Raw genomic sequence first — 13,369 nt, 5'->3', positions numbered from 1 at the left:
TAGCCACCACTAGACTTGTGAGAGAAATAAACAGAAGCTGACTTTTAACAAGCTTGACTTTCACTTTATTTTTCTTGTATAAAATTATGTGGTGGCCACAGCTGGAGCCTGGGTTCTCTGCACAGAAACTCTGGTATGGGTCTTTACGAGATGGTCGGTGAATTCCTACAAAGAGAAATAAGGCTTTAGTTATAACCAGACACACCACCACCCTCTGTACTTATCTAGGCTCACAAGGTAGCAGACAGGCAGTACCTGATAGGGAGACTTGGTGAATACAGTCTCTTTCCAGAGATCAGGGGTAAGATAGCTGTAGGTCTTAGAGATGGCATCAAAGGTGGCCTTGGCTAGAAAAGGGAAAACATTAGGAGGGGGTTGATGGATTCATCTGAAACAAGACTCCAGATGCACAGAAGCTTTGTCTCCACTTTGGCCCAGTTTGCTGTGTTTATAAGAGGACTTCACTCTGAAAACACGTCAACCCCATTTTTTGACTAAGCAAAGCTCAGAGGCCACAGCCTGTCTTGTAGGCTACCTACCAAAGTTGCCCAGGGTGGCAGTGCAGCCCCTGGCAGAGGTGTAGCAGTCATCAATACCAGCCATCATCAGCAGCTTCTTGGGCACAGGAGCTGAGACAATACCAGTGCCCCTGGGGGCGGGGATGAGGCGCACCAGCACAGAGCCACAGCGGCCAGTCACCTGGAAGGGTCGAAGGGTCGAGGAATCAAGAGACCAGAGCTGGACCCAGGCTGGTACCGCAGACCCCATCAGTTACCACTGCCCAGCCTACCTTGCAAGGGACAGTGTGGGGCTTGCCGATCTTGTTCCCCCAGTAGCCTCGCCGCACGGGGACGATGGAGAGCTTGGCCAGGATGATGGCCCCACGGATGGCAGTGGCTACCTCCTTGGAGCACTTAACACCCAAACCCACATGTCCATTGTAGTCCCCAATGGCGACAAATGCCTGTGAAGAGACTGAAGTGACTGGTGGTCCCTGGCCAGCACAGCATCAGTGACCACCCGCCAGGGCCTGTAGCACCCCTCAAGGAAAGAGTGGCCACCGTGAGGCCAACCTGAGGTCCTGAGGAGATCCTTTCTCTCTCTCCCCATTACGAAAGTCACACATATAAAAACAAGTGTAACTATGCAGAGCTGGGAGAATCTCATAAAGCCCCATGGCAAGATGGCTGGGATACCTTAAACCGGGTCCTCTGGCCAGCGCGGGTCTGCTTTTGTACCGGCATTATCTTCAAAACCTCATCTTTGAGGGACGCCCCCAAGAAAAAATCAATGATCTCAGATTCCTGCAAGAAACGATATTTGTGACAAAAATGTTTAAACCGGACACCATCTATGAACACCCGTCACTGGGAGCCTTGACCTGGCTCCCTACTAGAAACTGGTATTCCAGCCTTCTTTCCAGGCCGATTACCCAACATCAGAGATGAGACAACTATGCACTCGCACCTCTCAAGCGTGGGCGATCGCAGACCATTGAGACTCCCTCAGGCTGCACCTGCCCAGAGCCCCAACAGGGAAAAGGGGCCCCCGCGTTACCTTGATGGGCAGCGAGAAGAGATAGATCTCCTCCAGGGACTTGATCTTCATGTCCTTGACCAGTCGGCCCAGCTTGGTGACGGGGATCCACTGGAACGGAGACAATACGCAGATGACGAGGGCTGACTGCCCGATGGCGCCCACGGGCCCTTCTTGCGCGCATGGCCCGGACCTACCTCTTTGTCCTCGGCCTTGCCTCCGCGAGCTCCGCGGCCTCGACCCCGGCCGCGACCCCGACCACGACCTCGGCCCCGGACGCCGCTGCCGAATCCTCCACGGAAGCCACCGCGGCCTCCCAATCCGGGGCCCCCAGGGGCTCCGGCCCCTCCCGCAGCACCGGCGTCATCCGCCATTTGCTGAAGAGAACGACAAAAACCAGCCAGTCAATGAGGTCCTAGCATCCGCAGCCACCTAGACTGGGGCTCCCCACCGAGACTGGGAGCACGCCAGCCCAGGTGCAGCCCGATGTACGCGGATTCTCAGGACCGCGCGCTACATAAACAAGCAGGCACACTCACGTGTTATATCCGAGAAGGACAAAGATGTCCAGGAAGGAGCTTTTATACCGCGCCAAGTCCCGCGATATCTAGATTGCCCCACCCCGACTGCGAATGCGCCAAGGGCCTATAAAGTAGTCCGTGATTGGCTTCGTAAGGCCCCGCCCCCACCGAGCTCTGCGTGAGCTTGCGCGTCTGAGAGCCTGCGGCCCAGGAATCTGCGTGACGGTGGAGGTACTATAAATGCGGGTCCCTCCACCTCTGGCTTCTCTCCAGCTGCAGGTAGGTTCGTCGGTACTGTGATGGCTGCTCTGTGCGTCGCTGGGTTGTGGTTGTGAGATCGGCGTTAGTTGAAAATCACTTGCGGCTTTGGCTGTAGCCGTGGGTGAGATTCGGCGCCCAGAGCCTCCAGGGGCCTCAGCTCACCGCCCACCCTTCCGTGTGGGGAGGTGAAACCCAGGCCCCAACACGCGCCGCCGCTCCGGGCCCCTGGTGCTGCCGCTCGCGCGCTCTGGCCTCTGATTCTTGACTTGTTTTCTGCCCGCAGGACGCCCAGATGCCCCAAGCTTGAGGCCGACACCTCCTGCACCGTAGAGGTAGGGGGGTTTGGCTCTCCTCATCTTTCAATAAAACTGTTGGTCTGACTCATCTGCGTGTGGGTTTCTTGGTCACCTTCCCGTCAGCCTGGAAAACGCATCTGTTGATGCTGGGACTAATGTGTGCTGTGGAGGGGATGGGACAACTCTTCCTGCCGGCCAGCCCAACTCTGCTGTGGGTAGATACCATAACGGTAGAACTTGGCGTCTTGAAAGTCGGCGGCGGGTGGCTCCTAAGGTCCCACATCCCCGTACTTTTCCACATAAGCAGATAAAGTACCTTGAGTTGGGCCTGCAAGCCACTAGCAAGAACGAGAATGTAAAATTCACAGTTCCGAGGCCTGCATGGCTCCCTACTGCTCTCAGGACAGGGTTAAGGTCTTCAGGATTTCGTGAGCTAACGTGTGTTCAGTGCCTCACATGTGGGAACATACTGGTTTCTCAGGTTGGAATTGATTAATCCATGCTTTTTTTCTCACAGACCAGTCTAGATGGTCAGAGCCTACCTACTCTGGGAGGTTTTCCCACAGGGTTACCACATACGCGCGTGCACACGTGCGCACACACACACTTGCTGTAGTACTGCAGGTTGCCTGGGAATCTGGTCTTCATTTCTCAGGTCTGTACCCTGAAGCTACTACCATGGGTCTTAGATCCTAAAGCCCCTGAGCTAGCGACCTTGGCAGCACAATTTGAGGACGGAGATAGGAACGATTCCTGCTGAAGCTTCAGCTTTGGGGAAACTGCCCCCAGAATAGTGCTGCTTGGGGATCAGCCGCACCGAAGGCAGGGGCTCCAGGGACCTATCCCAGGTCTGGGCTACCCTGCTCCCCATCTGACCCTTTAGAGAGGAATGAGGGCCAGGGCTGTGATTGGCCTGAGCTGGACAATGCCACTATGATGTCGGCCCACTCCTGCTGTGAAATGGAGGCTCCTCAGCCCCAAGGGTCAGTGGAGCTGCCGTCCAGACACAGGTCATGGTGAGTCAGAGACCCTCTGGCCCTTAGATTTGTGCCTACCTCCAGAGACCTGCTCAGAGCTGGACCCCAAGTAACACAGAAAAGGGTAGACACTAGGTTACAAGCTTGCAAACGAGACAAGGAAACCTTTCAGAGAGCTCCAGCCAAGTGTAACTCCAGGCTGAGGCCAGCTTCTCCAGTTGGGGGTCTTGACCCTGACAGTTGCCCCCCTCGAAATGGGTGCTGACCCAACCCTCCACTTGAGGCTCTCAGGTGGCCCACTTCCTCACCCAAAGATTCCTGGGGTCTCACTCAGCATGTGGAATGGGGGACCAGATCCTGGTCCCAGCCAGGCCCTCATGTTGGCCTGGCCTTTGCAGAGTGGCGGGTATGATCTCAACCTCTTCGCCAGCCCTCCGGACAGCAACTTCCTGTGCTCTGTCTGCCATGGGGTTCTCAAGAGGCCAGTGAGGTTGCCATGCAGCCACATATTCTGCAAGAACTGTATTCTGCAGTGGCTAGCCAGGTGCTACTGGGTACCCAAGCGGCTGGGAGGGCAGCAGTGGGCAAGAGGGCCATTCCTGTGGCCCAAAACTGGGAGGAAAATCTGCAAAGCCTTGAGTCTTAAGATTCAGTTGCTGGGGGCAGCCAGTTAGCTCAGTTGGTTAGAGTGCGGTGCTTAGAACATCAAGGTTGCTGGTTCAATCCCTGCATGGGCCGCTGTGAGCTGCGCCCCCCACAACTAGATTGAAACAACTACTTGACTTGGAGCTGACATGTCCTGCAAAAACACAAAATTAAAAAAAAAAATTCCTGAAACTGAAATATGCCCCCCCACCCCCACCCTGTGGTATCTGTACCCCCGGCTCCAGCCTCAGAGCTGAGAGCTCCCTATAAAGACCTCTCATGCCTGGTAGAGAGCAGTGACTACCAGTGAGGTATGTTACCGCCACTTTCTACCTTCCCAATCACAACACTTGTGCCTCCTCCTAGACAAATGACCTGTCCGTGCTGCAGGAAAGAGGTGAAACAGAGAAAGATGGTCCATGTGAATAAACTCCGGAAGACCATTGGCCGCCTGGAAGTCAAGGTAGCTCAAAGCATCCACTGCCACCACCCTCCTTGCCCCTTTTAGGAATGGGGCAGAGCCAGGAGAGAGGGGACAAGGAGAATCATATCCTCAGAACCAAGTGTTTCTGCTCCAGCAACACAGACTGTAGCCTTAGGGTCATCAGACCTGGCTGAGATGTCTCATCTCTACTGCTTACTTGCTGTGTGACTTTGGGCAAGTTACCTAACCTCTCTGAACCCCATGGGGCCTCAAATGTAAAATGGGGATTAGAGAAAATTTTTAGATGATGAAGTGTGTGCTGTGCTGGCTATTACTCTCCAGCCCCGTGATTTTACAGTTGGGAAAACTGAGGTCCAAAAAAAGTCTGGCATACATACAACCCGCTACACCAGCCCAGCCATGTACCTCCCTGTTATCTAAGCCTCAGGCCCTGATCCCTCCTCTCAGAGATTAGAGTCTTCCCACCTCCAAGCATTTGCCCAAATGGTCCCCTCTCTCTACTGTGTCATCGGTGCCATAAGAGCTTGGGAGGCTCCCAGTTAGTTCACTGGTTCCTGGTCAGTGGGATAGGGGATACTCTGGGGGATGGGCAGCTCATGGGCTGGCAATGCCCGACCTGGTTTGGCTCACACAGTCCTCTCCCCCACCTCCAGTGCAAGAACGCTGAAGCTGGCTGTTTGGTGACGTGCCCCCTGGCCCATCGCAAGGGGCACCAGGACTCATGCCCTTTCGAGCTGACGGCCTGCCCCAATGATGGCTGCACGGTGCGGGTGCTGCGTGGGGTCCTGGCCGAGCACCGGCAGCACTGCCCGCACGGTACCCGGCAGCACTGCCCCCTCGGCTGCGGGCCCACCCTGGGCCCGGCCGAGCGTGTACGCCACAACTGCTACCACCAGCTGCGTGAGGCGTGGGGTCAGCGCCAGGAGCGTAGCCGGACCCTGGTGCTGTGCCTGCTACGGCGCATGCGCAAGGTACACCGCGCCACCAACCTCATCCGCCAGCAGTTGGCCCAGCTAGGAGACTTCCTGGAGGACGACGCCCTGTTTCTGGGTGCTGGGCAAGAGGAGACTGAGGCCAACCCAAGAGGCAGTGGTCGGGCTGAGGTGTGGGGGATCCAGGGCCAAAATATCTTGTAAATATAGGGGTAAATAAACGCGAGCCCTGGCCTGGCCCGCCCCACCATCTGTGTGCTTACTGGCCTCACACTCTTAATCACAATTGCCGCCCCCCATTTCTCCAGGCATTACTACGTACCTTCACCCTGCAGGGTCACTTTGGCCTTTCTCCCTGTACCTCTCCAAGTTCTTTTCCATCACTGGTTTTCTCACTGGCTGTCCCCCCTGCCCAAAGGCTCTTCCCCTCACTCTTGTTTGCCTGGCTTCCTTCCACTCAAATGAATGTCTCCTCGCAGAGGTTTTCCCAGTCTCCTTCCCAGTTACTTTCTACCAAAATGCTTTCCAGCTTCATAGCCAGTAGCATAAACGTCTCAAAACCCTGAACACAGAGTAAAAGCCAACTCCTTACAGAGACTCACGAGGAACCCCCACTCTCTCTGATCTCCTACCCTTATATTCTTCTCCCAACTAATTCCCTGCAGCCACATGGGGTTCTGTTGCTCCTCCTAACGCCATACCTCTGCACTGGCTGTTCCTTAGCCTGAAGCACTGTTCCCCTAGATAACCACATGGCTCCTTGCTTCAGGGTTTTGCTTAGGTGTCATGAAGCAAAAACCACCCATTTAAAATTGCACCCCCTGAACTCCGCTCCATTCCTCGGTGATTCTTTCCACAGTACTAATCATTTAACTATCATTATTCCTTGCCCTTCTGCACAGCCCTCACCCCCCCCAACACGTGACCTACTCAAAAGCAGAGGTTCCCCCCGCCCGTCTCCCAAGTGCATAGAACAGTGCTTTGCACATAGAGTGTGCTCAAATATTTAAACGACTCTGAGTTACTCGATTTATTCAATTACCTGCGTTATTTCTCATACCAGACAGTGAGCCCCGATGCAGGGCCTGGTTCAAGGCTCTATCTACTCACGGATCGCACCCAGCCACGCTTGCCCCCAAACCCCAGAATGCCAAGGGGACAAGACCCGCAACATTTCCTACGAATGCCTTTTAAAACTTCCGTTAAGAGGCGGTACAGTTAGCGACCCAGCCCCTTATCAGTCTACCTGCCCCAGCCGCTCTAAACCCCGCCCCCCATCTCCAGACCGGAAATGCCTCTTCTAGATTTCGCTTCCTGGCGCAGCAGCCACTGCCCACAGCAAAGATGGCGCCGAGCGCGCAGTGTTAATGACGTCACATTAATAGCCGGCTGTGACTCCACCCAAGCGCGCCGGCAGCGCGGAGTGGCGTGCGTGTGTCCCTCACGCGGAGGCTGCGGCGGCCGCGGAGACATGGAGGAAGCCGCGGCCGGAGTGGGCCGCTTCAAGGCTAAGTGAGCCCGGGCGCCGGGGCTGCGGGCGCAGCCGGGGGAGGGTACCGGGTTCGCAGCGGAGTAGCGAAGGCGTCCCCCGTAGACCGGGTGCCCATTCGGACCTGGGGAGTCGGTGAGGGGTGTATACAGACTGGCCCGCGGGGTCGTGGCGTGGCGGCTGCGGTTTTATAAGATGAAGGACCCGGCACCGACTGCTCTCGGGGAGAGCGGGCTCCAATGCCGGGCGCAGTCAGTGTCGGTTACTTAAACTAGGAGCTGGTTTGGGGGTTGGGGACAAGAAATCCCAGAGAAGGAAGGGGAGGACTGAGCACAAATGGAGGCTGGTCCTGGACAGAAGCGGGCCCTTCCTCCCTCAAGTAGCGGGAGAAGAACCACTTTTGGGTCAGACGGCCTGGGAGCTTCACCTGCTGTCCTTCTCCAGGGAAGCAGGAAGAGCGGTCGGGAGATGGGCGGGTCAGCAGTGGCCCAGAAAGCCAGGAATCCTGTGCTATTCAATCCCCAGCCTCTGCTAAATGTCTAAGTGCTTAGTGTCCACGATAGGACAGGTTCAGCTTCGCGTGTGGAGCGCATTCTGATGGGATAAGCGTATTGAGCAAATCCTTTCCATCAGTGGCTGTGATAAGTATTAGCAAAAGGAAACCCTGGTACTGACAGCACCTCTGTTGGATGGGCGACTGGCTTCACGGGCTTGGAAACTTTGTTTCATCTTGGCAGTAAGGCTTCCTCCAGTGGAGTTAGCCAGGTGCCATTGAAAGCTGGGAAGAGAGGTCCAGGCCACATACAGGGAACAGCCTGTGTGAAACAGGAAAGGTCAGCAGTGGCCCCTTTGGACAGGATCTTGGAAACATGTAAGGAGAGGGGAGGGTTTTAAGGCAGGATGGTAATGCAAACTGAGTTATGTTCTAAAATATCTTTTTGGCATCGGGGTTTGAGGCAGGGGGTAGGGAGGGACCTGGTCTTGAAGAGGCTGGAACAGCTGTCCAAAGGGGAGAGGGCAGTGGCCTGGACCATCGTGGGAGCAGCGGAGGAGGGTAAAGGGCTGCTTGGGGACTGGGATGCAGGCCAGGCTGAGGACGGAGGAAGGAGTCAGGGTTGGGGAAGGGGCAGGCTGGATGTTGCTATGAGCTGGTACCCACTCCAGACCTCCCATGGCCAGCAGGGGGCGCCCAAGGCCTGGCCTGCTGGGCACTGGGGAATCTGGGAAGACTGGACTGTTGGACTGCCTGTCCTGTCTGTCGTGGGACCCAGTGTGGATCACCAACCAGCTCTGGGTCTCGATTCTTCTGTAACATGGGGATACCAACACCCACTTCCCAGTGCTGCTGAGGCGTTAAAGAAGATAACAGTGAGAAGAACTCAGGGACTCTACAATCACAGGGGCCTATTGGGTTGACTCCTGGGAGAGCATCCAGCACAGGGCTGGGCACTGGGGACCAAGGGGTGGGTAATTCACTCTCTCCCTCTGTCCTTCCTCCAGCTATGCTGTCGAACGCAAGATTGAGCCTTTCTACAAGGGCGGGAAGGTGCAGGTACCAGCCCAGGGAGGGGCAGAGTGGTGGGGCAGGCAGGGGCTGCAGAGTGTTACTTTGGCTGAGATCCCTCTGTCCCTAGCTGGACCAGACTGGGCAGCACCTCTTCTGCGTCTGTGGTACCAGAGTCAACATCCTGGATGTGGCCTCGGGGGCTGTGCTGCGGAGCCTGGAGCAGGTGAGGGCGGGGAGAGCCAGGGTGAGGGGCTAGTGTAGAAGGTAGCCTATTCTCATGGTGTTCTGTGTGCCCACTCTTGCCCCCTAGGAGGACCAGGAGGACATCACTGCCTTTGACCTCAGCCCCGATGATGAGGTATGTGGGGCAGGAACAGGAGATGGGCTCCAGTACCTCCCAACCAACCTTTGGATCTATGAGGATGGGTGGCCACGCCTCTCCCCCCCCCAGCTGAACTGCGTCCTCCCCAGGTGCTGGTGACAGCCAGCCGGGCACTGCTGCTGGCTCAGTGGGCCTGGCGAGAGGGTAGCGTCACCCGCCTGTGGAAAGCCATACACACAGCCCCTGTGGCCACCATGGCTTTCGACCCCACCTCCACGCTGCTTGCCACAGGTAGGCCCCCAGCTGAGGGGGTGGGCCAGCTGGAGGGCACATGGGCAGAGGGCTTTGGGTATACCTGTCCCTTTACCTCAAACACATTCCCATAGGCGGCTGTGATGGGGCTGTGCGTGTCTGGGACGTCCTGCGGCATTATGGGACGCACCACTTTCGGGGCTCGCCCGGTGTCGTGCAGTGAGTAGGAGGAGCAGAGGCTGGGTGGGCGGGGCATCACGCTGGGGTACCCCACCCACCCAGCTCACCCACCCCGCCCATCCACCTGCAGTTTGGTGGCCTTCCACCCGGACCCCGCGCGCCTGCTGCTCTTCTCCTCAGCCATAGATGCCACCATCCGCATGTGGTCGCTGCAGGACCGATCATGCCTGGCCGTACTGACTGCCCACTACAGTGCTGTCACCTCACTGACCTTTAGTGCCGATGGCCACACCATGCTCAGGTCAGTGGCTGGCCACCTAGGCCTTAGCAGGAAGGGGAGGGCCAAGGCTGAGAGCCGGGAACTGAGGTAACTGTTTCCCCCAGCTCGGGCCGGGACAAGATCTGCATTGTCTGGGACCTGCGGAGCCACCAGGCCCTGAGGACCATCCCAGTGTTTGAGGTGGGGACACTAGAGGATCTGGGCTAGTGACTGGGGCAGGGCTGGGGGTGGGGCTGCTCCCTCTGACCTGCTCCTTCTCAGAGTGTGGAGGCCGCAGTACTATTGCCAGAAGAGCCAGCCCCCAAGCTGGGTGTGAAGTCATCAGGCCTGCACTTCCTGACAGCTGGCAGCCAAGGTGTGTGGGGCCAGGCCAGGGTGGGCCGCAGGGACTGGAGGTAGCCTATGGACCTGTACGTCCCAGCAGCCCCTGTCCCTGCACAGGCATGCTGCGCGTGTGGGAGGCAGCGTCTGGGCAGTGTGTATACACACAGCAGCAGCTGTCAGGCCCTGGGCAGGAGCTGACCCACTGTACCCTGGTCCGAGCCGCTGGCCTCCTCCTCAGTGTCACTGCTGACCACAACCTGCTGCTCTACGAGGCACATTCCCTGCAGCTGCAGAAACAGGTAAGCGCTGTCACTGCTCCGCCTGTGGCCTAGGAGCACCAGCCCTCCATTCACGCCTATCCTGGCTTGTGTCCCTCCGCCCCCCAGTTTGCCGGCTACAGCGAGGAGGTGTTGGACGTCCGGTTCCTTGGACCGGAGGACTCCCACATTGTTGTGGCCTCCAACAGCCCCTACCTGAAAGTCTTTGAGCTGCAGACATCAGCCTGCCAGATTCTCCACGGCCACACAGGTGAGGGTGCCAGGTTGAGGCCCCCTGGGAACCCCATCCTGGACTGGATTGTCCCCCTTCCCTGAGCTGATCTCCGACCATTCTCCCTCCTCTTCCTCCCAGACATTGTCTTGGCCCTCGATGTGTTCCGGAAGGGGTGGCTCTTTGCCAGCTGCGCCAAGGTGAGGTACCCCAAGAGGTGTGGAGGAATGAGTCCCAGGTGGGGATGCCCAGCCCAGCCTCTGTCCTCACCCCTTTCATCCCCAGGACCAGAGCATCCGCGTCTGGAGGATGAACAAGGCTGGCAAGGTGACCTGTGTAGCTCAGGGCTCTGGGCACACACACAGCGTGGGCACCATCTGCTGCTCTAGGTAGTTGGTCGGGGCTGGGGTTCCAGGGGTGTCGCTCACGGAGGCCCAGGCCCCGCTAATGGAGTTCCAGTTCACGGAGATGGGGGAGAGGAGGAGGTGCTTTGGCCTTGCTCTTTGAAGTGCCAGCCCAGGGGTGTGGAACAAAGAACGGGCCAGAGGTACCCCCAGGCTCCATTGGGGGTGTTTCCTGGAAGTGGCCTTGGGGCTGCCGGATGGATAAAAAGGGTGGGGATTGAGGCAGAGAGAATGACCCTGAACAAGGTCTAGGTGGAGTAGGCGGTCCCTGCATTTAGGACTGGGAGTCCCATTTTGGGGACAAAGTCACCTGGTGTGGCAGCACCAAGGGTGGGCAGTGCAGTCTTAAGTGGGGTCAAACGGTTCCGGAGATGTGTTTGGATGACTTAGGCCGTCTGCATTCTGGGATGGGCCATCTGGTCTGGGCTATGGTCCTGCAGTCCGGAGTTGTGGTGTGTTGGCAGACAGGCCTGGTGGGGGGATCAACAGGTGTCTCCCCCTCTCCCCAATTGGGCTCAGGCTGAAGGAGACCTTCCTGGTGACGGGTAGCCAGGACTGCACCGTGAAGCTGTGGCCCCTCCCCGAAGCCCAGCTATCCAAGAGCACAGCCCCAGACAGTGGCCCTGCCCTCCTACAGGCCCAGGCCACACAGCGCTGCCACGATAAGGTGACCACATATGGCACACTGGGTTGGGAGTGTGGTAGGGCCCTCACTGGTACAGGGGGTCTGAGCTCTTGTCACCTGCTCTTGTCACCAGGACATCAACAGTGTGGCCATTGCCCCCAATGACAAGCTGCTGGCCACAGGCTCACAAGACCGCACAGCCAAGCTCTGGGCCCTGCCACAGTGCCAGCTGCTGGGCATCTTCTCAGGCCACCGGCGTGGCCTCTGGTGTGTCCAGTTCTCACCCATGGACCAGGTGCTGGCCACAGCCTCAGCCGATGGCACCATCAAGCTCTGGGCACTACAGGACTTCAGCTGCCTCAAGGTAAGCTGCCCCCACCCCCAGGCCTGGCCCCCACCTGATGCCATTTCACACCCTTCCCATTCCAACCCCGCAGACGTTTGAAGGACACGATGCTTCTGTGCTGAAGGTGGCCTTTGTGAGCCGTGGCACACAGCTGCTGTCCAGGTGAGGGGGCTGGAGACAGGGCAAGGGTTGGGGGGAGCTGAGACAGGCCCAGTGCTAAGTCCCCTTCCAACCCCAAACCAGTGGCTCCGATGGGCTCGTGAAGCTCTGGACCATCAAAAACAATGAGTGTGTGAGGACGCTGGATGCCCACGACGACAAGGTCTGGGGGCTGCACTGCAGCCGGCTGGACGACCGCGCCCTCACTGGCGCCAGTGACTCCTGTGTCATCCTCTGGAAGGTGTGTGGGCTTGGCTAGGGTGGGCACAGAGTGGGCAGGGTAGCCTGGGGATGCCAGTCTGACGCCAGTCTGACCCCAGGATGTAACTGAAGCAGAGCAAGCAGAGGAACAGGCCAAGCGAGAGGAACAGGTGGTCAGGTAAGTCTGGGGGTCCCACCTAGCCTCCCCGGGAGTGCCACCCACATGTCTGGCACATCCTGTGCGTCAGCCTCACCCCCACCCCTCAGGGTAGGGTCTATTGGCATGACCCGGTTTATGGCATGGGAAACAGGCTCGGAGCGGTGCCACAGCTCCCCACCAGGGGGTGCTCAGGCCCAGGCTGCTGACTCCTGAGCCAGCCCCAGCCCGTTGGCCCTGCCCTCCCTCCTTCCCCTGCCAGGCAGCAAGAACTGGACAACCTGCTCCAGGAGAAGCGGTACCTGCGGGCACTGGGCCTGGCCATCTCCCTGGACCGGCCCCACACTGTACTGACTGTTATCCAGGGTCAGTGCTGCCTCAGGGGCCTGACAGGTGGCAGTGGGGGGTGTTCCTCTGGGGTCCATCATGCCCTTTCCCTGGGGCTTATCTTTCCTCCTCCCACAGCCATTCGTAGGGACCCTGAAGCCTGTGAGAAGCTGGAAGCCACAGTGCTCCGACTGCGGCAAGACCAGAAAGGTCCGCGGTGGGTGGGTGGAGGCTGGACAGTGGCTACTATGGGTGGGATGGCCCATGGGCAGATCTGACCGACCATCCCTGTCATCCACAGAGGCCTTGCTGCGTTTCTGTGTCACATGGAACACCAACTCGCGGCATTGCCATGAAGCCCAGGCTGTGCTGGGTGTGCTCCTGCGGCACGAGGCCCCTGAAGAGCTGCTGGCCTACGAGGGTATTCGGGCCTCCCTGGAGGCCCTGCTGCCCTACACAGGTACGTGGGCACAGCCCCAGGTTGGGGGTAGGGAATAGCTCAGCACACGCTGTGGATCCCATGACAATCTCTGTCATTCCCCAGAGCGCCACTTTCAGCGGCTCAGCCGGACACTGCAGGCAGCCACCTTCCTGGACTTCCTGTGGCACAACATGAAGCTGCCCACCCTCCCTGCCGCCCCCTCAGCCCTCTGAAACACGCAGAAGGTGTACTCTTCTATCCCACCTCCGTGTC

General features: G+C 58.2%; 3 protein-coding genes, 1 long non-coding RNA gene and 2 other non-coding genes across 6 annotated transcripts; 4 read left to right on the top strand and 2 right to left on the bottom strand.

The window, feature by feature from the left end:
- Positions 1–42: 42 nt before the first annotated feature.
- On the bottom strand, positions 43–2,096 carry RPS2 (ribosomal protein S2). Its single transcript, XM_088801350.1, has 8 exons — positions 2,076–2,096; positions 1,734–1,913; positions 1,558–1,647; positions 1,197–1,304; positions 791–964; positions 540–699; positions 256–347; positions 43–165 (listed from the first exon to the last, which is right to left on the bottom strand). Exons 2-8 carry the CDS (start codon positions 1,908–1,910, stop codon positions 85–87), a joined length of 882 nt encoding a protein of 293 aa, XP_088657476.1. The 5' UTR covers positions 1,911–1,913; positions 2,076–2,096; the 3' UTR covers positions 43–84.
- On the bottom strand, positions 1,029–1,162 carry LOC141569528 (small nucleolar RNA SNORA64/SNORA10 family). The gene has a single exon (XR_012493253.2). It is a non-coding gene; the product is annotated as a small nucleolar RNA SNORA64/SNORA10 family (small nucleolar RNA).
- Positions 2,097–2,220: 124 nt separating the features above from the next.
- Positions 2,221–2,702, top strand: LOC141569505 (uncharacterized). The gene is made up of 2 exons (XR_012493220.2): positions 2,221–2,336; positions 2,602–2,702. It is a non-coding gene; the product is annotated as an uncharacterized LOC141569505 (long non-coding RNA).
- LOC141569535 (small nucleolar RNA ACA64) lies at positions 2,400–2,526 on the top strand. Its single transcript, XR_012493259.1, has one exon. It is a non-coding gene; the product is annotated as a small nucleolar RNA ACA64 (small nucleolar RNA).
- Positions 2,703–3,743: 1,041 nt separating the features above from the next.
- RNF151 (ring finger protein 151) lies at positions 3,744–5,926 on the top strand. Its single transcript, XM_019713120.3, has 3 exons — positions 3,744–4,135; positions 4,603–4,699; positions 5,335–5,926. Exons 1-3 carry the CDS (start codon positions 3,846–3,848, stop codon positions 5,815–5,817), a joined length of 870 nt encoding a protein of 289 aa, XP_019568679.3. The 5' UTR covers positions 3,744–3,845; the 3' UTR covers positions 5,818–5,926.
- A 1,051-nt stretch (positions 5,927–6,977) lies between these two features.
- TBL3 (transducin beta like 3) lies at positions 6,978–13,359 on the top strand. Its single transcript, XM_019713111.3, has 22 exons — positions 6,978–7,125; positions 8,603–8,654; positions 8,737–8,832; positions 8,920–8,967; positions 9,081–9,222; positions 9,318–9,402; positions 9,494–9,664; positions 9,748–9,823; positions 9,905–9,998; positions 10,085–10,266; positions 10,354–10,495; positions 10,598–10,656; positions 10,742–10,845; positions 11,380–11,527; positions 11,619–11,849; positions 11,923–11,993; positions 12,075–12,231; positions 12,311–12,369; positions 12,611–12,714; positions 12,814–12,885; positions 12,977–13,135; positions 13,220–13,359. The coding sequence occupies exons 1-22, from the start codon at positions 7,085–7,087 to the stop codon at positions 13,327–13,329; spliced, it is 2,403 nt and encodes an 800-aa protein (XP_019568670.3). The 5' UTR covers positions 6,978–7,084; the 3' UTR covers positions 13,330–13,359.
- Positions 13,360–13,369: the final 10 nt, after the last annotated feature.

Source organism: Rhinolophus sinicus, chromosome 10, assembly GCF_057876585.1.
Source record: "Rhinolophus sinicus isolate RSI-liver-muscle chromosome 10, RSI-T2T, whole genome shotgun sequence".
NCBI classification, from domain to species: domain Eukaryota; kingdom Metazoa; phylum Chordata; class Mammalia; order Chiroptera; family Rhinolophidae; genus Rhinolophus; species Rhinolophus sinicus.
The sequence above is the reverse complement of the archived record's forward strand: the minus strand, read 5'-3'. Positions and strand labels throughout refer to the sequence as shown.

Coding starts and splice junctions, on each gene's coding strand:
- RNF151 (XM_019713120.3), top strand. CDS start 3,846: ATGGGTGCTGACCCAACCCTCCACTTGAGGCTCTCAGGTGGCCCACTT. Junction 4,136..4,602: donor ATTCTGCAGTGGCTAGCCAG/GTGCTACTGGGT, acceptor GCCTCCTCCTAG/ACAAATGACCTGTCCGTGCT. Junction 4,700..5,334: donor TTGGCCGCCTGGAAGTCAAG/GTAGCTCAAAGC, acceptor CCCCACCTCCAG/TGCAAGAACGCTGAAGCTGG.
- TBL3 (XM_019713111.3), top strand. CDS start 7,085: ATGGAGGAAGCCGCGGCCGGAGTGGGCCGCTTCAAGGCTAA. Junction 10,496..10,597: donor GATTCTCCACGGCCACACAG/GTGAGGGTGCCA, acceptor TCTTCCTCCCAG/ACATTGTCTTGGCCCTCGAT. Junction 11,528..11,618: donor CACAGCGCTGCCACGATAAG/GTGACCACATAT, acceptor TCTTGTCACCAG/GACATCAACAGTGTGGCCAT.
- RPS2 (XM_088801350.1), bottom strand. CDS start 1,910: ATGGCGGATGACGCCGGTGCTGCGGGAGGGGCCGGAGCCCCTGGGGGC. Junction 348..539: donor TGCCACCCTGGGCAACTTTG/GTAGGTAGCCTA, acceptor TCCCTTTTCTAG/CCAAGGCCACCTTTGATGCC. Junction 166..255: donor TCACCAAGTCTCCCTATCAG/GTACTGCCTGTC, acceptor TTCTCTTTGTAG/GAATTCACCGACCATCTCGT.